The sequence below is a fragment of the Panthera tigris genome, chromosome A3, assembly GCF_018350195.1.
Source record: "Panthera tigris isolate Pti1 chromosome A3, P.tigris_Pti1_mat1.1, whole genome shotgun sequence".
Taxonomy (NCBI): domain Eukaryota; kingdom Metazoa; phylum Chordata; class Mammalia; order Carnivora; family Felidae; genus Panthera; species Panthera tigris.
The window spans coordinates 90,194,443-90,222,283 of record NC_056662.1 but is presented as its reverse complement, the minus strand read 5'-3'; the positions used below and the strand labels follow the sequence as shown (position 1 = coordinate 90,222,283).

Below are 27,841 nucleotides of genomic sequence, written 5' to 3'. Positions count from 1 at the left end.
TAGATAGCGCTTTATTGTTTACATGTTTCCCCATTTAATCCTTGCAGCAACCCTGAGGTAGGTATTATTATCCCCACTTTACAGATGAGTAAACCAATTTTCCTATATTAGATTACTTGCTGAAAATCACACACTTATTAGTGGCAAAGCCACTGATAATCCCAAACCCAAGGGGACTCTTTTGAGTAGTTCACAGGCTGCTGCCAAGGTAAGTAGAGTTGAAACTTCAACTGAGAAGGGCTGGATCATTCACTGGAGCTCAAGGGGGTCCCCCACCAGGGATGAACGAGGCACATACACAGGCCAAGACCAGGACTGAGCAGGAGAAGCCTAGAGCTTCTGGGAGCTGTGAAGCGGGAAGAGGTCTTTATGTTTGGTAGGAGTTGACAGTATCTTCAAATACACACAGAGCCCAGTTTCCAGGGATGGGAGAAACAAGAGGGCATCCAGCAGCTGCAAGTCCAGGGCGGGCCACAGGTAAGGGATGGTGGGGCAGGAAGAGCTGCCGCTGTGTGGCACCCCTCAGCTTGGCCAATGTGTGGCGACCTCGAGGCGTGGTCCTTTAACTTTGTTAAGGCCTTGAGAATCTGATGAAAGCCATAACCCCCCACCCCCATAAAAACACAGACTCACAGGTACAGACAACATTTTGCATATGATTTCAGGGAGTCCATGGACCCCAGGTGGAGAACTTCTGATTTAGGGCGAGGGTGTCAACCTGAGTAAAGTCACGGATACAAACCTATTTTTTTGCAACTTCTACTTCCTATGACTATTCCCCTTTTGTTGTCCCTTACACTTAGAATGTTGTGAAGTTTTTTAAATGGGAGCCAAAGAAGGCGGTCCAGCCTGTACTCCAGCCAGAGAAAGAACAGCTGTGCGTGGCAGTGGTGGCAGCCAGGAGGCAAAAACAAAGAGAAAGATGGGGTCACATGTACCGCTGTCCTTCCCACCCAAAAGGTCACTTGGGGAGTTTTTCTCTACTCAAGAGAAGGGTTGTAGGAGGTGATGGGGATGGGGTGGTGGCTTGTTTCCTTTTAGAAAGGAAAGCCATTCCTTCACTGCCTGCAGGGTCTGAAGTTCTGCAGGCAATGCCTCCATTCCCACCTTCCCCTCCTGACCCCTCATGAGTACACCTGAGCATTGGCCCAGTCATTCATGCACATGTGGCCAGGCCTCCAACGAACACCTGTGTATACACACACACTCTTTTACAGAAGAAGGAAAACTGGGTTGGGGGACATCTCAGGGCAGAGATTTCATGTTGTGACATGGGGATCATGCACTCCCCACAGAGAATCCAATAAACTAAAGAGAATGAACAAAAAGATCAATGCACACTAGCCCCACACCACCTCTAGGGGCCTTCCTTCCGGCCAGGGCCCACCAGAAGGCAAAGTCATAGCTATGTTCTGTTCCCCATCCCCAAACTAATGGGCCCAAGATGGGGGGCCAAGGCTGAAGGGGTCGCAGCGGTTCAGAGGGCAGGCATGGGAAAAGTCCTGATTTGCTGGAGAGGGCAGCTCTGATCTCGCATGGCAATCAGGAAATCAAGCACAGGCTTGGGCCAGAGCCCAGCCAGGCCCAGAGTAGGCAGACACGAAGTCTAAGTGATTACACAAAGACCAAAAGAGAACCCAGAGGCCATGACCGTCTTCCAGGCCCACTACCCCCAGCATCTTAATGGTCATTCCCCTCCAGGGGCTACCAATGCACTAGCGGTCATTTGCCCTAGATGGATGTTTCATCACATGTGGCTAGAGGAGCCCCGGTGAGCCGAATGTGGGCTGGGCTCGGGCAAGGATCAAGCAGGAAGGGGGGAGGGAAGCCACCAAAGCCACTGCTCCTCTTGGCCAGGGCCAGGGGCAGCCGCTCATCTTCAGGAGAAGGAGAGGGAGGGTCCTGGCTGTAGCTTGTGGTCCCAGATGGTGGGGCCCCTAGGTCCAAGCCCACCTTGTCTCTGGCCAGAAGTTCCCTCTGTCGCCGTCGCTGCTGACGCCGACCAATCAGAAGGAGAGTCAGGGATGCTGCAAGAACCCCCAGGACAAAGCCAGCCAGTCCCGCCCCTACTGTGTGGGCCTGACTTGAGGGGCCCCGCTGGCTGCCCCATACCAAGCTGTAAGCAGCCACCACACGGGCAGCCCCACCCTCCTGACATTCACAGGCATAAGCACCCATGGCTCCTGGGGTTACCACCACCTCCAGCCCATCCCGCCGGGGGGTAAGTGCAGTCACTCCACTGGGCCGGTGCCACACACAGGACGCCCATGCTGAACTTGGGGAACATGGCAAGACCACATGCGCAGCTGTAGCCACAGGAACTTCAAACACTACTGGGCGTTCTGCAGAGAGACAGCAAAGGCACAAAAGGTGGTGATGCTACCGGCTGGGATGTAATGCAGAGAAATGTGGCATGATATCAGATATAAGGGGTCGTGGGGACAAAGATAAAAAGTAGGGCCATGGGTCACCGGCTGCCCAATCTTCCAATTTTTAAAGCGGATCCAAAATGGACAACATTCTAGCCCGTTTTCACCCACTCCACCCACATTTCCCTAAACCATACAGACCTCCGGGCTCTTTGGGACACAAAGAAGAGACATCCGCTGACTCTATGTCTTGGACCAACCTGTATAGAAGAGAATACTTGGTAAATCCGTGTCAACACCCCCTTCTACCTTCCTCAGTACCACCGAACATTCAGTAACATAATGAGATTACAGCTCCCACCATCTCATAAATCACTCCTGAAACTATCAGTCAACATCCTCTTCATCAATAAAATTTCCCCCGATACCCCTTTTACTCCTCATGACACTTGCCATATCCAATTCTACAGATATTTCCAGAAGACCACAGGGAATTAAATTTGCACTAGGTGTGCTGGAAAAGTGTTTGCAGGGTGCTTTTAAAAAACACATGGGAACCTTCTAAGAAATGTTATCTGGGTATCCACAACCACAAGATTTCTCTGGGGAAAAGAAGTCCATAAAAACTACAGTTAACTTTTTTTCTGTTAGAGAGAAAACTTCTTTTCTATACAAGTTAATCAAAATTCTGTGAGGGTCATGGCTTGTGAGTTCAAGGCCCACATTGGGCTCCTTGCTGGCAACTCAGAGCCTGGAGTCCGCTTAGGATTCTGTGTCTCCCTCTCTCTCTGCCCCTCCCCCACCTCTCAAAAATAAACATTAAAAATTCTGTGAGGGCTGGTGATGTGACTTTTTGTTTCATAAAAGCTGTTCATCTCTAAGTAGGACCATTCTGTCTCCAACAACTGTTGATATCTATTAGCCTCTAATGGATATATTTCAAACAACACAATCCTGGCACTTCCAGGATGTGGGTGGACTGTGTCTGACAGAGGGACAGCAGGATAGACTGCTCACTCCGAAAACCTCACCACTCCCCAGAGGGAGACCTCTATCAAGCTGTCAGTGGAGATCAACCAAAAGCCTCAACCAAAGATAGGCTCCATTTGAGTGTGAACTCCTTCAACATGAATTAAGGCATCTGAAATGAGCTCCAAGACTGGTATGAATACATTACAGCCTTCTGGGTAAAACCAAGGTCACTTGGTCTGGCTGAGAGTGGGGAACATGGGAAGGCCATATGTGGGCTATAGCTACAGGAACTTCATAGTCTTTCTTGCTTGTAGGAATTGAGGTTTGGAGCATAGAGTGCATACAGGCACCAACTTGGTAATTTCTTGTATTACCAAGAAATATATTAGCATATACACATACCCCACACTCCCCACACACATTTATATCTTAAGAGGACCCTGAGGCTCAAGTACACAGTATACCAAAGAACAATGAAGTTCTTATTTTAATGGATATTAAAACAATGAAGCACTGGCCTTGTCTTAGACATTTAAGAGTTCTACCAAGAGAAACTACCAGATCAAAGTTCTTAATGAAAAACAGATCCCCAAAACAAGTACTTTTAATTCTAAAATACTGGTAACCTTACAGTTCAGCAATATGTACAAATATACTGCAGATTAACTGGGCTTCAACATAGGAAATCTCAAAGTCAGTTTTGAAAAAATACTTTCTAAGCAATCAATTAAAAATGCTTCATCAAAGGGAATCTTACTTAAAAATTGAAAGTCTTGGGGCACCTGGGTGGCTCAGTCAGTTAAGCCTCCAACTTCGGCTCAGGTCATGATCTCAGGGTTTGTGAGTTCAAGCTCCCCGTCAGGCTCTGTGCGGACAACACAGAGCCTGGAGCCTGCTTTGGATTCTGTGTCTCCCTCTCTCTCTCCCCCTCCCCCACTCGTGCTGTGTCTGTCTCTAAAAGTATAAATAAACATTAAAAAAAAATTAAAGTCTTATGAAACACATCAATCAGGGCGCCTGGGTGACTCAGTCGGTTAAGCGCCCAACTCTTGACTTTGGCCTAAGTCATGATCTCATGGTTCATGGGATCCAGCCCCAAGTCGGGCTCTGTGCTGACAGCATGGATCCTGCTTGGGATTCTCTGTCTCCCTCTCTCTCTCTCTGCCCCTGCCACATGTGTGTTCTCTCTCTCAAAAATAAATAAATAAAAATTTTTTAAAAAGAAAAGAAACACCTCAATTAATTGCAATTGATGGACATTATTTGAATCCTAACTTAAGCAACTATTTTTAAGTCTACCCACTTGAGGAAATTGGAACACTGATGGGATGTTTCATGACATTAAGTTTATGGTACTATAATGATAATACGCTTATTTTTTTTAATTCCTTCTGTGTTAAAGACGTACTCTGCAAGATATATGGATAAAGTGACATGATGTTTGAGATTTGCTGTAAAATAACTGGGAGTGAGTGAGGGTATTGATGAAGCAAGATTGGCCAAAGAGTTGATAGTTGTTGCAGCTGAGCAACAGATGATGGAAATTCATTATGTTATTCTGTTTTTGAATGTTTGAAATTCCCAATAATAAAATGTTTCTAAGAGAGTCCTTATCTGGTAGAGACACATATTGAAATATTTTATGAATATGATGCCAGGGATTTGCTTCAATGTGACATATGATTTTAAACTATCTGCTAAGGGGAAAATAGATGGTAGGATCCCCCAATGGTCAAAAGGAGACCAATTAAGGGGTTATTAGAATAACCCAGTCAAAAAGTGATGATGGCTTGGACTAGGGTGATAGTGGCAGAGATGGAGAGAAGTGGCTGTGAACTGAGGAAATCACAGGTGGAGCTAGAGTGCAAACTATAATACAGTGCAGGCAAGTCTGGCTGGAGAAATTGGAAGGATGGAGATCCCATTCTCAAGATGAGGAAAACCATGGGAGGAGCATGTGAAGGAAAGAAGAAACAACAGTGCATGCTAAAACTTGCTAAGCTTGAGTTGCTTGTGAAGCATCCAAAAGGAAGATCAAGTAGGTAGTTAGATAGGGGATTCCGTAGCTCAACTAAAGGCTCATCTGTAGTTGTCACTGGCACTCAGTGCCAGCAGTTGGTGTTGAAGATAATGGGAATGAAATCACCTAGAGAGTGTGCAGAAGTGTAAAGAGAAGGACTGAACCCTGAGAAATATCAACATTCAGAAGTGGGATAGAAAAGGAATCAGTAAGGGACACAGACTGGTAGGAGAGGGAGGAAGCCCAGGAGAATGCAGAGTCATAGAAGGCACGAGGAAGGAAAGAAGGAGGAGTCAACTGTGAAAACACTTCTGAGAGCTCTTGTAAAATGAAAACTGAGAAGTGTGTGGCAACCTGGAGGTTGATCAAGGTCAGCGTAAGAGGCAAGGACATTGATGAGGCAGCATCAGATGGACAGACACATGAATCAGTATGGGACTGACAGATGGACACACAAGTGACACAAACAGAATACACACACACACACACACACACACACCCGTAGGGCAGCATTAACAGATGAGAAACAGACATAAACATGTGGATGGGCCAGTACCCTGAAACGGCAGGCAGGAGACAAGTGCAGTGACACTCACCCTCCATGCTCCCCAGCATGGGCCACACACGCATCCAGCCGGAAGCTCCAGGCACACACAGGGTCTTGGGCCAGGATGCACTCTGAGCAGCTCTGGAGACGGCCACAGTTGGTTGTGTTCACTTGTGTCACCTCAGTATGGGAGCCCACCAGGAGCCAGTTCTACAGAAAAGCAGTGAGGAAGAAGAACATGCTGGATCTCTCAGACTTCAGGGTAACCAACTGGATCTGGGCTCAGATGTCCCCCCAGCAAACTCCCCAAAATCTACAACTCACTTGATACAATTTCATGCTCTCAATTGGCTGTGGCTCAGGGAATAAGGCCAGATCCTCCAGGACGCTGAGCTGGGCTCCAATCTGCACTGCTCGGTGGAGGTGTCCATCCTCTAGGAAGCAGGCAAGGGGCAAGACACAATGACAGCTATACCTGTGCCTGGGACTCTGACACCTATATGTATGGGACCCTCTCTGTGACAGGGGCATGTGTGCACTGGATGGGCAACTCACTTGACTATGAAATGTACCTGTCCCCAGGTAGAGCACATCGTACTCTTTCCCTGAGAGGCTGGTCACCCTGTGGGCCACAATTCTGAGATAGGCTGTATCTGTAGTGACGAGCAGGGGATGACCATCGGCGGGAAACACCGGCCTGTCCATGAGTGGGTGGTCCCGGATGAAGGTGAGCACACGGTCAGGCAGGGAAAGTGATGAGCCAAACTGCTGGAGTTTCATGTTGTTGGCGATGCACTAGAGGAAACACAGGATGGGTGACAGTTTCCCAGGGGCCAGGAAGTCTCCGTGATGCTTACTTGGGCCCTTTCTCTCATGCAGCAATTCAGGTGTGAAGGGAAGAGATGCCTCAGCCCCCTCACCTCTCCAGGTCTGGGCTGGGGTACGTCATTGTCCATGACAGGCAGTCCCCTGTTGCAGTCATGTTTCAACTCTCTGAAGGGACCATTCAGCACTGTCCGAATGTCTTGTGGTAGAAACGCACAGACAGCAGAGATGGCAGCCCCCTCCCTGTAAGAGCACAGGTTGGAGCCACATGTCTAGAGGGAACTAGGAATCAGCAACTCATCCCAGGAGATGACCCAGGAGAAATGCAGGGACCATGACCCAGGGAGCCATGCATCCTGCTCCAGGGCAGAAGGAACAGGGCTCCAGGGAGAGCCTACCCATCCCCATGTCTCTCCCACCCTGTAGCTCTCCTCCACACCAGGACCTCCTCACCACTGGGAGGAAAAGATGCCATAAAAGATGAGGGTCCCCGATCCATGCTCAGGTCGAAGAATGGCCATGTCCTGCAGGACACTGGAGGCCCGGCCATGCTCAGGCCCTGGACATAGCAGGTCAGCCTTCAGAAATGTTGTCCATCTGTGCTGGAGGGTCTTCCGGCCCCCAAGGTCCCCCTGGGTGACAAGCACATGGGAAGTTCTTCTTAGAAGGCCAACATTGTGGGAAGGCCACATTGTGTGTGGCCTTAGAAGGCCAACATTGTGGACACCAATATAGGTTTCCCCTGTCTTCAGGGCAGACACAGACAGATGGGAAGACAGATGCACAGAAATGCAAGGATGACGATACAGAGCACTGCATGGGATAATGAGATACAGGGTGAAAAAGGTCACAACAACAATGATGGTGACTAAGTTCATTGTGCACTTTTGAAATACTGTCCTACATGCTTTACATAAGTTACTTCATTTTGTCCTCAAAACAACCCTTATAGCTAGAGGTCATTAATACTCTACCTTACAAAGGAGGTTCAAAGATGCTAATGAACCTGCCTAGAGTCACAGAGGCAGGAACTGGTGGACCTAGCACTTGAACCCAGGACTCTCTATTTGCAGTTCCTGCCTTTACCTCTCCACTAGTCCACCTCCTGGGGACAGTGTGTCACAATGGTAATTATGGGGGTGAAAAGCCAGAGCCCTTCCCCATACCCCCCAACTCCCAGAAAAGGAGTCAAGGCAGAGGAAAAAAAGGAGACAGAGGAGAGATGCAAAAACAGGGGCCCAGAAAGGAAAAGACAAGAAGACAGACAGAGCAGAAGATGACAGACAGTCAGTACAGTGGTCTTACCGCACACACACGGGCCACCCGTGGGACCTTAATGCGCTCATACGAGTCAAATGCTCGGGAAGTCTCCGTAAAGAAGAAGTAGATCTCATCATCTCCGTCTTCATCTCCCCAGTCGGCTGGGCTCAAGGCCACGGCTGCAACAAAGGCTGGGGCTGGGGAGACCAGTGGCTTCAGATACCAGACACAGCCTGGGGCCACCCGGCCTCAGCCAGCTCTGTCCCCCATGCACCCTGCCCCCTCTCCCCACCGTTAAGCCAGGATGGCAAGGTCTCTGTCCGAATCCAGTCCTCAGCGCGACCCACAGCCCGGGAGATAATCGGTTCCGTCCCCAAGTAGTTTTTCACAGTGGCAGCATACAGGACCCCCCCTGCAGGGCGACAGGGAGGAGATGAGCTGTCAGAGATGACTGAGGGAAGCAAAAGGGGTTGTAGGCAGCACAGAGGATAAAGCAGGGGGCAGGAACCCTAGGAGCTGAGCGCCCGTGATATGGCAGGCACTGCTAAGCACCTGACAGGCAACATCTCACTTAAAATCCACATAGACAGGGGCGCCTGGGTGGCTCAGTCGGTTGAGCGTCCAACTTCAGCTCAGGTCACGATCTCACGGTCCGTGAGTTCGAGCCCCACGTCGGGCTCTGGGCTGATGGCCCAGAGCCTGGAGCCTGCTTCCGATTCTGTGTCTCCCTCTCTCTCTGCTCCTCCCCGGTTCATGCTCTCTCTCTGTCTCAAAAATAAATAAACGTTAAAAAAAATTTAAAAAAAAAAATCCACATAGACATAAAATGCTCTGGGGCAGTAAAGGCAACATGCGTTAAGGGAAACTTGTCGGAACGTTAATGAGCGGGAAGGAAAAATAAAGGCTGCCTTTGTGCAAATTGGGCTTTTTTGTCTGTTGGTTTGTTTGCTGTTGTCAGTGTTTTCGGTATGCTTCTATCCCATAATGTACTAATTATACTATGACTCTCCAGGAAGGGGGTTTGCTTTGCAGTATGCTCAGTCTTACTTCCGCTCTCCCACTCTGGTAAATGTCTGACGGAACTAGTCTTCTTTCTGATTGGGGGTGGACATTGCTCTGGAATAAGTCACAGCTTTACGGTATACCAGCATCACTTGGGGAATTGATCGAAACACAGATTCCTGGGCCCTGTGCCCAGAAATTCTCACTTAGTAGTGTTAGGGGATGGCCCAAGAACTAGTTTCAAACAAGCAGTAGGAGTTACCCTAATGTGTAACTTCACTTTGAGAAACCTCACTTCGGGAAACAGCAGCCTGGGGGATTAATGAATACTGCATGGCCAGCCAGAGGAAGCAATGAGGAATCAGCTCGTCCCTCCTGGTACAGTGCCGGGGCAGAGGCGCCCTACAGATGGTGAGGACTGGAGAGGAGAGAAATCACACACTCTGAAGGAAGGGGAGGTGCAGCCCTGTGGGCGGAATGTGAGACAACCATAGCCACCCTGTAACACAGACAAGGCTCAGACAGACTAGGAGAAAATTGCTCCAGGGGTAAAAGAAGGTCATGACCCCTTGGAGGAGTTTCAAGTATCACAGGAGCTCTGGACAGGACAGAGTGGCATTTTCCTTCACCACCTACTGCACAGAAGCCACTGTGCCAGGTGTTAAGCACATTGCTGCCCCCAAGAGCTCCGGTTTGAGTCTAGAAGACAAACATGTGATCAGATTCCAGGAGGCATGGACTAACAGATGTGGAGGGGAACACGGAGGAGAACCCAGACACATCTAACGGGGGGAACAGCATCCAAGAGGTGACATCTGAGCAGGGGCTGAGGAATGAGCAATCTGCCAGGTGGAAAGGCTTCAGGGAGGAAGACAGGCAGGTGGCGACAAGAGGAGCCATGTTCAGGGATATGGGCACTCCCCGTGGCTGCAGCTCTGGCAGGGCCCAGGGGGCTGTGAGACTAGTGAGCAGAGATAAGCTGCAGGTGAAAAGATGGGCACCCAATTATAACAATCTGCTCTGCCATGCCTGGCAATGTGGACTTTATCCTACAGGGAAGAGTACAGCTGCAGGTTTTCTTGAGGAAGAGAGTGACATAATCAGTCCAGGGTGTTAAGAAGACAGTGGTAGTTAAAAGGCCATTCACACAATCCAGGCAAGAGTGGAGGGGCGGAACTAAGGTAGCAGCAGAGGGGGAATAAAAGGGTTGACTGGGGAGATATTTTTGCGGCAGAATCCATTAACAAGATTTGAAAATCAGTTGAATATGAGATGTGAAAGAATGGAACAAAATAATGTCTTTAAGGTCTCCAGCTTATACGATGAATGACAGCACAGGGTGATACCATGAGCAAAGGCAAGTAATGATAGGAGAAGGCCCATAAAGGAGGTAGTTGGGGAGGAAGCAACTTCAGATGTAGAACGTGCTAAGGTTGCAGTCTCCTCGGGACATCTGGTCAGAGATCCTGGAAGGCAATCGAACAGAAGGGCCTACACAACAGGGCCAGTAGGCAACTTGGGAATTGGGCTGAAGCCATGCCATGAATATGACAGCCAGGGAGAAAGAGAAAGTGAGAAGAGATCCCTGGGGATACCACCATTTAAGGGGAGAAGCTACATGAAGACAACTAGGAAAATCAAGTCAGAGAGAGGCTAGAGAAGCAAGAGAGGCTGGTGTTTTAGAAGCCAGTGCATGGAAAGCCCAACAAGAGCTATGAGGGCTCATGCACCTTGAAGGAAGCAGTAGTGAGTAGGGCCACTCTGGGGAAAGCACAATCATCCTAGGGTCACAGATGCGTGAGCAAAGTTGCATGTCTCAGGCACTGGAAAAATAACCCTATTTTCAAAAATACTTTATACAAAGCAAAAAGAGTTGGAAACCCTCTGAGGGCAGTGGAAAAAGTCCCAACATTTTGGAGCTCAGAAGGCTTGGCTTTGGACCCTAAATACTTACAAGTAGTATGATCTTGGGCAAATTAGCTTCAGGTACCGCAAATACAGCATGGAGATAATAAGGCCCTCCACTCAGCGGCACTAAGGGTTAAATGCAACACAAACATAGAGCCACACATAGGCCTGGCACATGGCCGGCATTCAGTGCATGTTGAGTTGTGGTTCCTTATGTGGACCACAAAATGGCACCCCATTCCCTCCCAGAGCATTTCAGGAAGGAGAAAACCAGGTTAGGGACATAATCTGGCAGTACATGGAGGAGCAAACGAACCAATCTTCTGTACTTCCAAGGTGGGGGGGAAAGTTGATACAGAAGCCAGAGCTACAATGAAAAATCTCCCTACAAGCATTGTACACAAAACAGTATAAAACTTAAAACCCTGGCAGAAGCTGTGTCATGGATGCCCTGAGAATTGAGGGAGATGTGTGGAAGAGACAGTTACGAACATTTAGAAGCATGATTTGGTGTGGGGGTTGGGGGGGATGGGGAGCAACAGTCATAAATGATTTCCAGGGACCCAGCAGTGGATGGAGGTAAAAGGTCCCCAAAGTTTCTAAGAGATTAATGGGGGCATTCAGAAACTCGGAGCCTAGAATTGCAGAAGAGCACACTCACTCAAAGAGAGAGAGCAGAAGGTCACTGACCTAAGGGACAGCAGGAGGGGTCAGACACTTTGGGAGGAAATAGTAGGGTTCCAGGTGTTCCAGGAATATCAAGGGGCTTGAAACACAGTCTTACACACACACGCACACACACGCACACACACGCACACACACGCACACACGCACGCACGCACGCACACACACACACCCTGAGGAGAAGGAACAGCGGCCATCACGGTCCACAGGAGGACACAGGATCACCACATGCCCTCGATTCTCCAGGATAGTCTCAATTTCAAATATTCTTTTGGATTGCTCCTATAATAAAATATCCCTGTAAGTGCAATTGTGGCAAGTTAGTACTGAATGAATCAATTCAGTAAACATTAAAACACACATTTGTTATTGGCAACAGATGATGTACAAAAGAGAGTGGTTCCCATAGTGCTAAATTCAGTGAGCAAGCTGGTTAGGAAAAAAACACCAGGTATCACATAACCCTATTTAAAAATATACATATATGTATATATGCCTGTAGATATAGGAAAGATTGGAAGGAGCCATAACTATACAGTGTTAATGATATTTATTTCTGATCAATGGAATTACAATGATTTTTATTTTCTCCTTTCTACTTTTTTGTACTCACTAAATATTTTTTGTAGTTACCATCTTTTATAACTCAAAAAATTAAGATATTTTAATTTTAGAAATACTGGGGGAGAAAAGGATTGAAAGCCACAAAAAGTAAAGAATCACAGCCAAAGAAAAATCACATTCATGTGGAAATAGATCTCTACGTACCCAAGCATAAAGCCTGTGACATCGGCCTCCCAGGTGTACTAGCAACCAAACACCGACAGCCTAGAATGCCACCATGGCAGTGAGTGTCTCACTACACCCTGGGGGTTCAAATTTTCACTCTGGTATCAAAATGGCCACTTCTACACTTGTACCCCAATGTTTACAGCAGCACTTTCAACAATAGCCAAATTATGGAAAGAGCCTAAATGTCCATCAACTGACGAATCGATAAAGATGCGGTTTATATACACAATGGAATACTACTTGGCAATGAGAAAGAATGAAATATGGCCATGTGTAGCAACGTGGATGGAACTGGAGGGTATTATGCTAAGTAAAATAAGTCAGGCAGAGAAAGACAGATACCATATGTTTTCACTCATATGTGGATCCTGAGAAACTTAACAGAGAATCACAGGGGAGGGGAAGGTGGGGGGAGTTAAAGAGAGGGAGGGAGGCAAACCATAAGAGACTCTTAAATACTGAGAACAGACTGAGGGTTGATGGGGGGTGGGGGAAAGGGGAAAGGGGAAAGTGGGTGATGGACATTGAGGAGGGCACCTGTTGGGATGAGCACTGGGTATTGTATGGAAACCAATTTGACAATAAATTACATTTAATATAAAAAAAATGGCCACTTCTAAAGAAGATTTACAATAGGAATAATCATTCATTAGATTTTTAAAAAAAGGATTTTAAACATGCTCTGGCCTTCCTCCATTCCCTTTTCTTCACATGGCCAGAAATTTGCAAGACACATAATTCCTATCCTAATATTCTCTATTCCCTTATCTAAGGATTAGGCCAGCTAGACACTTCTTTTTTAAATAACAGTCTATAAAGAGGACATAATTAGATAGTTGGAGATGCAGTGTTTATTCTACCTTTTCCTCTGTTGGTTACCTAGGATTTCTAAGTGTCTTGTTTCAGTGTGTGCATGCTAGTCTTGGGACAATCACACTGAAATTTAAGAAGGAAGCTTGACCCTAAAATGCTGGCAGCATGCAGTGCATCTGAAACATTTGCAAAGCTTCTTGGCAGATGCAGTAATCGCAAGATGCAATGAGATTAAACAGAGATAAAACACAGGGCAGATTCTGAAAGAGAAAGAACAAAACCTCCCTCCTTCTGCTCTTCTTGATAAAAACCCTATTTATTATAGGATGTGACAGGGAGAACCGAGGATAACTGACTGCTGTCTCCAGCTTGGGTACTTGGGGCAGGGGTGGGGGAGAGGAGGCAATGGCACTATGCACTCAGAGGAGAGGACACTAGTGGTGGAGCAGGTTTGGGGGAGATGAGTGAGGATGATGAGCTCAGTTTGGGACATGCTGATTTTCAGATTTCTGTGGGACATGTATGCGGAGATGTCTGGAAGGCAATTGGATATATAGTCTGTAGCTCCAGATAATATCTGGGGGGGGCATCAGAATGCAGTGGAAGCAGAATCCACGCAGCTGGTTGAGATCACAACTGCAGTGAATAAGAAGAGAATAGGACCTTGACTGGGGGTCCAAGGAACCACAACACTGAAAGGATGAGAGGAAGACAAAGACCCCCAAAGGAGACAGAAGGAAATGCCAGTGTTCTTAGGCTAATGTGAACATTACTGTCAAAATATTTGCATTTTTCCAAACTGGAATAGTGCAAATAGAAATACGGAGATAATTTTGTTAATTTGATCTAAGCGCAATACAAATAAATGTCACATTTGAAGAACAAGATTTGAGACTTTTTCCTAAATAAATACAAGTACCAATAAACACATGAAAAGTTGTTCAACCTCACTAATGGCAATGCAAGCAAAAACATATAAAATTGGGCTCTGGAAGAGGTCACTGTATGTTTATTAACTATATTACTTGGGGGGTGCCTGGGGGACTCAGTCGGTTAAGCCTCCGACTTCAGCTCATGTCATGATCTCATAGTTTGCGAGATCGAACTCCGCGTCAGGCTCTGTGCTGACAGTTCAGAGCCTGGAGCCTGCTTTGGATTCTGGGTCTTCCTCTCTCTCTGCCCCTCCCCAACTCGTGCTCGCTCTTTCTCTCTCTCTCAAAAATAAAAACATTTTAAAAAGTTAAAAAATAAAAATAAATAAATAAACTATATTACTTGGGATTGACAAGGGTGTAATGGAAGAGGTCCTCTTGTCAGTGCTGGCGGGACTAACTGGAGAGCAATTTGGCCAAATCTACCAAGTATCACAAAAGCCTTTACACCCTTTGGCCCAGCAATTCTACTTTCTAGATTGACTCATATGCAATTAATTAGATCATGTAAAGGATTTACATAAACATTTATGCGAAAAGATTTCTTCCACTGCATTATTTATAAAAGCAATAATTTATTTTAAATTTTGAATGTATAATTACATGGGAATAGATTGGGCTACATTCAAGTGAGAGAGGAGTACGTAATCACCAAAACTCATGTTTTGGGTAATTAATACTATGACAAAATGTTCAGTATACAATGCTAAGTGAAATATGCATAATAATTCCAATATGTTACAAATATACACACAGACACGGCCGAAGAAAATACAAATAACAGTGGCTACCTAGTGATGATTGAATTACAATGAACTTTTCACTTCCTTCTCTATATATTTCTGTATTTTCTCAATTATCTATAATGCACACTGTAATTCTTATAATTTAAAACAAGAGATACTCCTGCTATTATATTCTAATATTTTCATTACTAAAAGCTCTTCTTTTTATGTCAAAATACCTCCATTATCCTTAAGGACATTTTCATAGACCCTAACTGCGAATTTGGTTCTAGTTCTTATGTAATGTTGCCACTATTTTCTAGACCGCTATTTTCAAAACAAAAGGACAGCAGGGCTTAACAGATCAACATTGAAAACTCCAACCAAATATTGGCACTTAAGTCAAATTTAAAGAAACTTAAATTATAGCCCTATAAAGCAAAAACTTCAGAGGACAGTGTATAATGTTGGGATTGACTGTGATTTGGATCTAAGACAGAAAGAGGCATGGGAAAGCTAGCCATTCTAAACTGTTAAAACTATTTCCAACCATCAATTATCAGCTGAAAGCAACCTGAATTTCATTACCTGGGAAAAAAAAAAAAAAAAAAAAAAAAGACTTGAAACCCTCTTTAAAAATGTTTTTCCTTTTAGAAAATGTTCTTTGTCATACAATGATCTTATTTATGAAATTTGTGTTGTCAAACCACATGCTAATGTGAATTCACTTGCTGACTAGAACACAGAGAAATTACATGCAGAAGGTTAGATATAAAGATTCCTGCTTGCAACAAAGAAAGTACGTTAATCGATTGCCTTAGATTGTTGTAATTGAGAATTCATCTTGTTGATAAAAAATTATGTAGAATCAAGAGATATTCATCATTTCTAAAACTGATGAATCTTTCTTAATGAGCCAATGACTGGCTCAGAGTTTTGCCAAAGATGCTTGATAAAAAGTCAGGAAAACTATTGAGTAAACTGTTTTATGCAAACATGTATAACTATTAACAAGATCTTGTCAATTTCAATTGCAGATAAAAGACAAAAATGACAAATCTTGTATGCAGTAGGTTTATACCTGATGTTCGTTTTCAAACACTTTTGTTATTTTATTACTTTTCAGAAAAGGGAAGTCATTAACTGTCTAAGAGTGATTTCATCTGTATAGCTAGCTTTTTAAGACTTTTCCTATAAAGTCATACATAAGAAAAAAAATGTCACTGTTAGATCTTGTATCCCAATTTTTGTCTTTCATAAAATGGAATCCAAAACAATAGGTAAAAATTAATTTTACAATAAAGTTCACAGCAAAAGTAAGTCAGTGAAGAGGAAAAAAAGCAGTATAATGAATGATGCTGAGTCAACTGATCAACTAAATGGGAAAAATTAATTTAGATCTCCATCTCATGCCATTCATCAAAGTAAGTTCTAAATAGGGGCGCCTGGGTGGCTTGGTCGGTTAAGCATCCGACTTCGGCTCAGGTCACGATCTCACGGTCCATGAGTTCAAGCCCCGCGTCGGGCTCTGTGCTGACAGCTCAGAGCCTGGAGCCTGTTTCAGATTCTGTGTCTCCCTCTCTCTCTGCCCCTCCCCTGTTCATGCTCTGTCTCTCTCTGTCTCAAAAATAAATAAACGTTTAAAAAAATTTTTTTTTTAAAAAGTAAGTTCCAAATAGATCAAAGAGTTAAATGTTTGGGGGAGAAACCTGTAAGAAGAAAAAATTTATCTGCTAACTGGGAAAAGATTTAACTTAAAAATGTAATCACAAGAGAAAAAATATAGATTTGAAAATATATTCTATCTAATAATTAGCCCAAGAATACAAGCAGAGGATTTACCAAAGAAGAAATAAAAATAAGTACTAAAACGTGAAAAATGTTTAACCTCATTAATATTCAAAGAAATACAAATTAAAACAAGGTGCCATTTTTAGCCTCAATTAGCAAAGATTTTCAAAATGACAATATGATTCTAGCGAAATTATGTGAGAAAAAACAAACACTCTCATTCCTGCTGATTTAGGGTGTAAATTGGTATACTCTTTCTAAAAACTCAATTAGCAACAAATAATGAGCCATAAAATGTTCACACCCTTTGATATAGTAATCCATTCCCAGGAGTCTCAAGATAATCTAACACGAGGATAAAAATTTATGCACAAGTATGTTCATTATAGTTTTATGGGTAATAGCAAAAACTTTGAGGTAAACTAAATAAACTTGGAAATTAAACTTACATAAGTGATTTAGGATTGCTTAATTAAATTGTGGTATGCTCAAAGAATAAGTAGTATCATATTATTAAATTTCTTCATAAAAAATTTTAAATTGTATAGAAATGACCATGATATAAAATTACATGACAAAATTCAAAATTAAATCCATGTAGCATGACATTTAAAAGTTTTACAATAGGAGCACCTAAAATGGCTCAGTCGGTTAAGCATCCAACTCTTGATTTCAGCTCAGGTCATGATCTCACGGTGTGTGGGTTCAAGCCCCGTGTCTGGCTGTGTGCTGACAGCACGAAGCCTGCTTGGGATTCTTTCTCTCTGCCCCTCCTTTGCACACATGCTCATGCTTGCTCGCTCTCTCTCTCTCTCTCAATATAAATAATCTTTTTAAAAAGTTTTATAATACACACATGCTCATAAAATTTTTATTAACCTTATTGTTTTGTACTATTGTGAGAATATGGCCGGATTCTCACTAAATGTGAAGGGTGTACATGGGGTGATCTGACCTAAAATACAGGCTACGTGGCACACAAACAATTCACTTTGTGGCTGCCTAAGGATCAGGCAGTCATTCTCCAGAAAACATTTGGGCATAAACTGTGATGGAACCATTCCACACTTGAACAACTGTATAGAGCTCGGTCAAAAGAAGTAACAGCAGGAATTAACAGTCATTACTGATGACTGGTTCCTCTGAGCAACAAAGGACTGGCCAGCAAAATATATGTGCATGAGTGCACATGCTTGTGCACACACACATTTAAAAAGCTAGAAAGAAATACCCCATAATATTAGCAGTGGTTTTCTGATATTCTAGAATTGTGCCAAGATGCTGGACACTAGACACATGTGGTATTTCTGTTTAAACTAAAATTAAATAAAATTTAAGATTCCTTCGTTCCGCCAAACTAGTCACATTGTTCAAGGACTCAAGAGCCACATGTAGCTAGCAGCTATCGTTTTAAACAGCACAGACATAGAACATTTCTATTGTTCCACAAAGTTCTTTTGAACAGTGCTGTTCTACAAGATTTCTTATGTTCTTCTTTATACTTTTTCCAAATTTATTACAATATGCATTGTAGTAGATTCCTCTTAGAAACAAGAGGTAAAACACCATGAGAAAAGAAAAAGAGGTTAACAGAGCAAACGCTCATACTAGAGGTGTAGAGGACATATTCTCTAGAGAAAACCCAGGGGAATAATAATCTGGGGAAAAGCAGGAGGACACAGGCACCGTGGGAAAAACAGGAAAGGCTAGAAAGAGACACGGGAATAATAGACATTGCAAGAAAAGGAAAGAAAGGACACAGAAATTCCAACAGCAGGGGTGGGGAAGGAGGCAATTACAGCAAGGAGCCACAGATTCTGGGCTCTCCCCACTCACCAGCCATTACAGCTGCTGACCGCTGAGCTGGCTCAAAAGGACATTTCCCTCGGCCACTCTCAAGTCTTTCAACCTGCTGGAAACTGGACACATCCTACAGACCAGAAGGGGGCAATTGGTTTAGGGTCATGGGGAGGTTCATGATGAGACTTACAAAGATGGTCAGATGAAAGAACAGTTCAATTTCCATTCATCCCCATCCGCTACCATCCCCATACTCCCAGTCTATTCCTGATTCCCCCACCCACCCTGTCATTTCCCATCTCTGATATCCCTCTTTTCATCCATTTGCTCCTCTTCCCTCCATTCCCCTAGTTCCAACACCCACATGTCCTGATGAAAGAATACCACAGACAGCCTTAAAAGATGCTAAGAGGCTGAGGGGGCAGATCTTTCCTCTGAAATGCTAGGGTTTGCAACTGGCTGGAGAATATGTGACTGGACAAGGGGGACAAAGGGAAGAAAGCAAGTCTCCTGAGGGCTAGAGCTCTTAGGAAGGGTAAAGAATAGTTCAGGCTGATATAATACCACCGGAAGCAGGGGCTTAGAGAGAAGGGCCATACTCCCCCTACTCCTACCCAAGGATGAAAGACAAGACCAGAGTCAAGGAAACATAGAAGGGGGGAAGGGAATCTGTAAAGTCAGTAAAGACCTGAAACTCAGGTAAGAATTTGAGGATTTGGCAAGTAACTGCCTTCTTCATCCAGGGACTACAGCAGGACTGACCTGGACAGGGGCGAGAGATGTAAGAGTTCCACCAGGGCCAGCTGGAAGTTACCTCAGCTGAGCATCCAGCACTGAGAGCGCTTCAAGATAACATCTAAAAATGTCAACCAGGGATGATGTCAACCTAAGACTGGCAGAGAAGTTAACTGTGGCTGCTTTGGAATCAAAGTTATGGCATAGAAAAGCCAGACACAATACCTCTAGTTCACTAGGGAGGGCATATGGTATTGCTGGAGCCTAACTACACTGATGGCAGTTGGAGTGGGAACGTAGATCTATATCCCCTAAGTGTAAGTATACTACTGACCCATTCTGACTGCTCATCTATTTGCTATGGTTGGCAAGCAATGTTTTACTTTACTGAGAGCCTTGAAGAAGGCCTGTTAAAATTAGATGTGATCTGAGGTCTCAAAAAAAGGGAACACTGGGTCAAGAAAGTCTTCTGGAATGAGAAAGTCTTCTGCCCCCACAGGGGCACAAGCATCTCACATGTGAGGCAGTGGGAGCAGCCTAGCCTGAGAAAATGATGGATGACAGTGAGAGATTACCAAGATGTCTGGGCACTTTGGACAAAGGTTAGTACATGCTGCTGTGGCCCATCTGTGACCTCTCACCTAAACTACAGCAGTAACCTCCTCCTCTCCACACTGCCTAGCCTTGCCCCCAATTTACTCTACATACCCCCCACAGATCAATATTGCTACAGTATCAGTCACTACCCTGATAAGTTTTTGAGCAAGGGAGTGACAAAATGGCCCACCATTGCCTAGAGTACAAACACTTTAGTCAAAATTACTTACTTTCTAATACTTCTCAAAATGAATACTTTCTTCTAACCAAACCTGGGTCACTTGTTATTTCTAGAAAACAAATTGTGTTTTCTCATCCCTCTGCCTAAAACTACTCCCTTACATTTCATCAAGGACTCCTTTTCTCAATGCTCACCCTCCTAATCTTTAGGCTGTATTTGATATTTTTGACTCACTCCCTCCTTCAAATATTGTCTTGATTCTCTTGGAATTCTACCATCCTCCTCCTATCTAATTGTTTCTCTATCTCCTTTGGTAATTTCTATTTTCCTTTCTAGCCCCTAACCATGTATCATAAAGATCAATCCTTAGTCCTTGTCACACATATTTCAATGACCTCACTCATTCTTACATTTCCAGCTAGATTTTCTATGCAAATTATTGCCCAAATTCTCTGAAAGTGTGATACCTTCCAATCTCTAGTTTGTGTTGGCACTTGACTGCTGGACTTCCTCACAGAGATGGTCTATCAGCCCCTTTAAAACCCAGTATGTTTTACTGAAGTATGAAACAATTCCTCTTACAGTTTCCCCAGATGGCATCATTGTGTTATCTAGGTTTATAATCTTTCAGCAAGTGAGACTCCTATTAACCAGATAGGTTATGTTTACTGTCTTATCAAAGTGACATTTCATTAGGGTCTGAAGGGGGCAAGACCACTCGACCACAGTCTCTGTCTGAGTGTTGAGATTCCTCACTGCATCATCAGTTGTGGTGGAGGCAAGTCTCGCTAGCTGAAACACAGCTAGGTAGGAAGGTTCTCACCAAGCTGTAAGGTTGGAATCCATCCTTTGGCTTTGGCCAAGAAGGGTATAAGACATATATAGGACCCTCCCCAGGTGGTTAGGGGGAAGACAAAAGAAAAGATGGCCCCTGTTACACGAAACAGGTCAAATGTCACAAGATAATGAAACCAGGTAAGGTCGTCTGTGCTGCAGACTGGAATAGAAGGACCGGGGGGTGGGGCAGAACCAGACACACCTGGATTTAAATCTTGGCTCTGCCGCTGCCACTTATATAATACTAGACATGGTACCTAACATTTTGGAACTTCCATTTCTTTGCTTGTAAAATGAAAATAAATAATACCTAAATATCATAGTGTGGTGATAAGAACTAAATTCAATTTTGAATGTAAAGTCCAGCACCAGCCTGGGCCAGAGTGCATCTTCAACTGAATGTGAAATCTTGTCACTGCTATTGTTGTTTAAGTCTAGCATTTTTCTGTTAACTGTTGGAATTCTCTCAACAAAGCAAACTAAAATATTTTCCTCCAGGGGCGCCTGGGTGGCTCAGTCAGTTAAGCATTTGACTTCAGCTGGGATCATGATCTCATGGTTCATGGGTTCGAGCCCTACATTGGGCTCTCCACTCTCAGTGTAGAGCCCGCTTCAGATCCTCTGTCTCCCTCTCTCTCTGCCCCTGCCCCACTCACATGCTCACTCGCTCGCTCTCTCTCTCTCTCTCAAAAATATGTTTTCCTCCAATGAACTGTCACTCAATGGCAGAACTTCACTTTTAGTTAGAGCTGGTAGGTCCAGTGCTTGAACTTCCTTTGTAAGAACCTTCATTTCTCTGAGCAATCAACTCTGAGTGAGTCGTTGTGTCTGGATCAGCTAGTCAAAGCTCTCACATAATAGTTATACATAGTCTCAAAGTCATCAGTCTGGGATGTGAGAGGTTTAGCACTAAGGATTGAGGCAAGAACTTCCTTAAGCAGATGGGAGTGCCAGGTAGCAGGATAAGACAGTAAAGGCAGAAGAGAACTTTCAGGAAGTCTAGAGGTCAGTCTTAGTATATGGCTTGAAGTGTTAACACAGCTGATTTGGGGGGCAGGGGGCCTGTGCCCTACATTCTCCTACAAACAAGCTGTGACCAAAGGATGCTCCTTCATTTCATACGCCTGCTAAATAGGAGTGTTCAGAGAAGGAGCTAAAAGTCATGGGAGTGCAGGACACAGATCCCTGGCTTTACTCTGGTTACTGATTTTTCTCAGGAGTAGATAAGAGTCCAAGTGACACGAATTCTGACAGGACGTACAGAACATTTTATGTCCAGATACTTAGAATCTAACAACCATCAGGATCCCCTCAGACAGCCGAGGAAGAATAGAAGGCCCTGGGAAATTAACTTGGAGTGATCATATTGTCTATAAGCCATGGTGCTGCTATTCACACCCTTGGGTTCCCCAAGTGTGTGCAGGCTGGAAAAAGACAAATATGGCGATGGCAGCTCCACACTACTTTCTGAGCTTTGTAAGAACTGTAGGGAAGCTATACCCTCAACATTACTTGATGGAATATAGAGATTTTCAATACCACCCTGACCTGGAAACCTTGCCAAGATGAGGAAGCTATGCACACCTTGGGTGGAGAGTCTTTCTCGTCCACATTATGAAAAGGACTCAACATAAGCCCAACTAACCCCAGGGCCAGCCGAGAGGGACTGACCGGGGCAGTCAAACATATACAGTCATAACACTGGAAACAAGAGACCTGAGGATGGCCTTCAGCAAGGAGGGGTTTGGAGATGTACACTGATAAGATCCAAGTGGCAAGGAGTACTGCAGTTTGCAAAAGGATCAAGTCAAAATCTACAGCTAAGGATCAGGGTCAGGAGAGAGAGTCATTGCACTCCCTCCTTTTGCTCCTTGGAGCGGAAAGGGAAGCCACTGAATACAAAGAACAGGGGAGGTTTCTGACTCATCCCAGGTTGTTGTCACAAGTGCATACTGGCAGAGGACCAGTAACTGACTGTTGGATAACTGATGGGAAAAGCTGAGGGTTCAAAAGCATTAAAACCTTCCTGAGATGCTACCAGTCCCAGTAACTTTAGAAGCCATGACTAGCTAGATATGATTAGGGGTGTACATGTACCAAGCCTGCCTGAGTATGAGGGTGAAGATGCCCAGGGCTCCGGCAGCAATGAACAGGACCTAGAAGGAGAGATGGCTGACAAAGTGCCCACTTTGAAGGCAAGACCCAGAATACGGGCCAGCAAGTACTACATTAGTGGGTAGTGACCTCAGAAGCCATGAGAGCAGAGGGTCACAGCCTGCGCAGAATGAAGTCAGCAGTGGGAGAAGAAGACAGTCACCCACCTTGGGAGGAAGAAGCAGGCATGGATTATGCTGATTAAGAAATGGATCTAGGCTGCTGGGACAAAGCATACACAGGACAAAGGAAACACGAGATACTAGCCTCGGAAGTCTCTCCTGAATTTATCTTCTCCCTAGCCTAGCTAGCATTCCTAATTTCCTTCACCATCCCTCTTCTCTCTTCTCACTCTGTGTACCTCACCTTCTACAGACAACCTGCCTCGCCCTCCCACTCCTACCCCCACCCTGCAAAGACATCCCTCACCCCCAATGCTTTTCATGCACAAGTGTTGCTTTAAGCATGCTCCCTGTCATGGACACTCACAGGAGACCTTTCCCATCCTCCCACCCGTCACTCACAATAACCCCGCACTTCGGGTCAAAAGCGAAGGTGCCACAAGTGAGGAGGTGAGAGGCATTGGCAATGGCGAGAATCTGGACAAAATTGTGGCATTCATCCTGGGGGTCAGAGATGATTAGAGAGAATCAGAAGCAGCAGGTACAGGGAAAGGCAGGGTAGTGTCAGGACAGTTAGATACAGCTCTGGGATCAGAGATGACAGGGGATGACATGGTGTTAGAGCCCCTGCCTGGGCACACTGCTATGGGAGCACTGCAGGGGACAGACACAGAGCCAGGGCTGGAACTAGGTCTCAATGGGACACTTGGGACAGGGTCAGGATTCATACCTACCTCCTTCTTGCCTTTCTTCCTACAGTTCTGTCTGTGGGCCTCAGGCACCATCCAGTCAATCTGAGAAAGGAGGAGTGACTGTTTCTCCCAGATTCTCCCCAAACTCTTTCCAAGTCAGGGTAGGTGAAACAGTTCCACTACCACCATCAATTTGAGAACTTCAGAGACAACCCACCCCCCAGCCCCCGCCTCTTCAGTCAGAGCATCATTTTTCAAACTGGAGGTCTCCACCCATTAATGAGTAATGAAATCAATTGTTTTTAATTTTAATGACATAGAATATATCAGAATGTATCACATACAGGAGAGTAGATACTGTTTCAAGAATGTGTTCTTTAAATACACACTTCCTGTACTGGGTCAAAATGTACCATATATTTCTTACTAAGGGATGATAAAAAAAAAAAGTTTAAAAGCTATTGCCCTAAAGAAATGTGATTCTAATGATTCCTCTGCCCACTGTCACCTGAAACCTGGTTACTGTGGCCTCCTCTAGCATTAACCTCCCTCATAACGTCCCCAGTCACCATGACCCCCTCCCATCACCCTTAGCTGAGATAATGAAGCCAATATTCTTCCTATATTCATTTTTACCGACACTCCCCCCTGCCACCACCACCACTGTTCCATATTTAGTTATTATGAACACACACCCCATCTCATAACACTGTGGATCTAACCACATGCTCTGGAGTCTGGGGTCCTCCCCACTTTCATTTCTCACCCTGCGGGGTCTCTCCCCTGAGAAGGGAAGGGATAAAGCGAAGATGGTGTCCCGGGCGCCGACATAAAGTGTATGGGAAGCAGGATCCACAAGGAGAACAGAGTAATTGTATGTCTGAGGGACGGTGAACCGGGTGAGATAGGAGTCAGCCTCTGGCAGGAAGAGAGGGTGAGAGGGGAGAGTGACATCAGCCATTGCTTCATAAGGGTTGGGTCCACAAAGACAAAGCCAAAGGGCTCAATTTCTGTTTTCTTCCAAGTATCATTTATTTAGCAGCCATGAAGGGTAAAAACAGGGCTTTGACAGGCCAACCATCTAACTTCCCCAAAGATAGATAACTGATGAGGCCAGAATATTTAGCATACAATGCAGCCAAGTATGCTTTTTCTATAAAAAAAAAAAAAAACCACTTTATTAAAATAACAGCATAAATACTAAGTCTGTAATTTCTATCCATAGCAACATGATACATAATTTGAAAATACCTATAGGAAGTACAAGGACCTTCTTCTCTAAATTTCCTTTTAAAAAAAAAAAATAACTACTTATTAGTAACTTGTTTTTACTTGGAAGGGAAATGATTCACTCTCTTCACCAACACTTTAGGAGACTATCTCCTGTCTTCTCACTGCTCTTGTCCTCCCCAACCCCACCCCATTTCCACCCAAAGAGGGAAAAAGTGGGCATGAGAATGTGCTGTGGAGAAGGATCAGCCCCAGTTTAAATGTGGCTCTTTCACTTACCAGCTATATGATCTTGAGTAAGTTACTTGCCCTGAGCATCACTTCCCTCATCTGTAAACACCACCAATCAGGCTTGTTGACAGAATTAAATGAGATGACATATGTAGAAGCAACTGACATATAGTGCATGTTTCACAAATGGTTCCTTTTTTCCTTCCTTAGGCATGTGCTCCATTGGGGCCAAGTCTAAACTTCAGTGTCATCATTCAAAATTCCATTTAAAGATTATAACAAATAAGTTAGCAGGAATTTATCTTCTTAGCTCACTCTGGAGCCCCTATCCTTGTACCAATACAGCTCTGCTCTACCTGGTTCATCTGCTCAGCTACCCTCAAGACTTGACAGAATGGCTACCAGCCATTCATTCCTGGATGTGCTGATGTATGGAGCCCCACCCACCCCATCCTCCCACACCCATACTCAAATCTGCGCTGTACCTGCCTACTCTCTCATGCTCGTTATAAGCCCTGGAACACCCAACCTCCACTCGTATCCCCAACTCTGTTTCACCTTGCTATCTAGACTTCTCTGAATTTCTGGTTATCAACCTCAACGCCATTTTGTGGCTACTGCTCCAGCACAAACCAACCCCAGGCTCTGACCACAACTTTGTCTTCTGGATTCAAAGTAACCCTATGTCACTAGGCCGAAGTTTAGACTCTAAATTACTATTACCCAGTTGCGAGTTTTTGCCAACAGGTTGCCCTCTCAACTTCACTGGGTCTGCACTAGGTGCTAACACTCAGTGCCCACTGAGAAGAAAACGAGGTCCATGGCCATGCCCATGCCCACCTCAGCAGAGAGCCTTTAAAGTGTGAATCATTCCAATGACCATTTTTAGCCTGGTGGCATCCCTTGGCTTCTTCCAGATCTTTTCAAAGGACCAAATCTCCTCCCTCCTTTTTTTTTTTTTTCTTCTGAAGACTTTAGAAATCATTTAAACAGAACTTTAAATCAACTCACTGAATGATTTCCCAACATTCAATGTAGGGAATGGGTAGAGAAAGCACGGAATGCTGAGGAGTTAAGAGGGTTACGATGGATCCACGGATCGTGTATCAGACAATGGGAGTTGGTGTAAGAGCTGTGAGAGGCCTGGGAAGTGGGTTAGGGAGATGAGGGCTTCGAGCGAGGCAAAAAGCCTGTAGGGAGGTAGAAATGATAAGGGAATAGATTTGAGAAGTGGGCAGATTGAGTTGGTCATCAGAAGGATGGGTGGCTGGAATAGAACGAAAGACCAATGAGTTTGGAAGCAGAATAGGCATCAAGCTGGCGTGAGGGACACAGGTGTATGTTTGGGCAGAGGGGAATAAGGGAGTCCATTCCCCGAAATGGACGACCTCGGGGAAACCTCCATCCCCTCCCTGGGCCTCAGTGCCCGATTCTGCACGATGAGGGGCTTAACTCTCTCGCGGTCCTTCCAGTAAGGGGCAGCAGGAGCAGCCTGGGCGTGTCATGGGAGCCGAAGCGCGAGGCCGGGAAGCGATGCTGCGGAACAGCACAGCGTGGGGGTCCCGCCTGGGTCCTGGAGGGGCGTGGGCGGCGCGGGACTCGGTGCGCAGCGCGGAGGGGCTCCAGAGCGCCTGCCCGGGCTGTAGGTAAGGGCAGGTGGGTGCCGGCACCTGCAGGCGGGGCCCGGGAGCGGCGCGAAGGGCTGAGGGCGAGGGCACCCACGCCTTACCTGAGATAGGAAGCGAGGTCCTGGGAACCGAGCGGGGAACGCGGCCGGATACCGGGCCGCTCAGCACCGCCAGCAGCAGCAGCGGAAAGGGCGAGGCCGGAGGCGGCTGGGAGCCCGGGCGGGGCCGCCTGGCAAAAGCCAGCATCTTAGGCTCCGCCTGGCCGCTGGGTGGGGCGCGCCCTGCCACCTCCGCTCTGGGCCGCGGTGCCACCGGCCTCGGCCCCACTCGAATCTCCTCGGTCCGGTTCGGCCTGCGTCGGCCAGAGGAGAACGCAACCCAGCTCCGCCTCTTCAAGAAGGGACTAATGGTCGGGCCGATTTCCTCCTCCAGCCAATCGGAATTGGGTGGAGGCGGAGCTAAGGAGCGGAGAAGCCCAACCCAGGTACAGGAGGAGCTAGACCTAGGTCTAGGTGGGAGTTCTACTTCGGAACCGGGCTGGAGGTGCGGCTCCAGGTCCTCCAATGGCTGGTTTGCTCAGTGAGTTCCAAAAGCTTAAATGCCCATATCTGTACTACCAGGGAAAATATGTGTGTAAATGGGTAAGCACACCAAATTTCTCAAAATTATTATTTTAGCAAGAATTTAACCAATAACTGCAAATAGATCATTGCAAGGCAAAGTGATTTATGTTTGCATAAAAATGTGCAATACATGCTCATAAAAGTTAGGTTTTGCCTGAGAAAATCAAGAAGGTTTCACAAAATGACATTTGAACTGAGTGTTCAAGGATAAGTAGTAGGCCTTTGAGAGTGAGGGGGGCAAAGACTCTGGATATGTCCACTAGGAAATCCTACATACAAGACAAACACAGGGCCTGAAAATAACTCACTGTCTCCATCATCCCACCCTCCCTGCTCCTTCATCAAGCACTTAGTCCTCCAATTTATAGCCT

At 45.4% G+C, this 27,841-nt stretch overlaps 1 protein-coding gene across 4 annotated transcripts; it reads right to left on the bottom strand.

The window, feature by feature from the left end:
- Nucleotides 1-27,214, bottom strand: SEMA4F (ssemaphorin 4F). 4 transcript variants are annotated; one of them, XM_042981814.1, is made up of 14 exons: nt 26,949-27,214; nt 24,525-24,676; nt 23,801-23,860; nt 23,469-23,567; nt 18,477-18,570; nt 8,286-8,405; nt 8,039-8,190; nt 7,187-7,365; nt 6,829-6,976; nt 6,481-6,703; nt 6,233-6,342; nt 5,958-6,118; nt 2,571-2,629; nt 1-2,342 (listed from the first exon to the last, which is right to left on the bottom strand). In XM_042981814.1, exons 1-14 carry the CDS (start codon nt 27,091-27,093, stop codon nt 1,732-1,734), a joined length of 2,313 nt encoding a protein of 770 aa, XP_042837748.1. In that variant the 5' UTR covers nt 27,094-27,214; the 3' UTR covers nt 1-1,731. The 4 variants fall into 4 exon arrangements, with proteins under 4 accessions (XP_042837748.1, XP_042837746.1, XP_042837749.1 ...); XM_042981812.1 differs by having other exon boundaries at nt 6,233-6,703; XM_042981815.1 differs by lacking the exon at nt 23,469-23,567.
- Nucleotides 27,215-27,841: the final 627 nt, after the last annotated feature.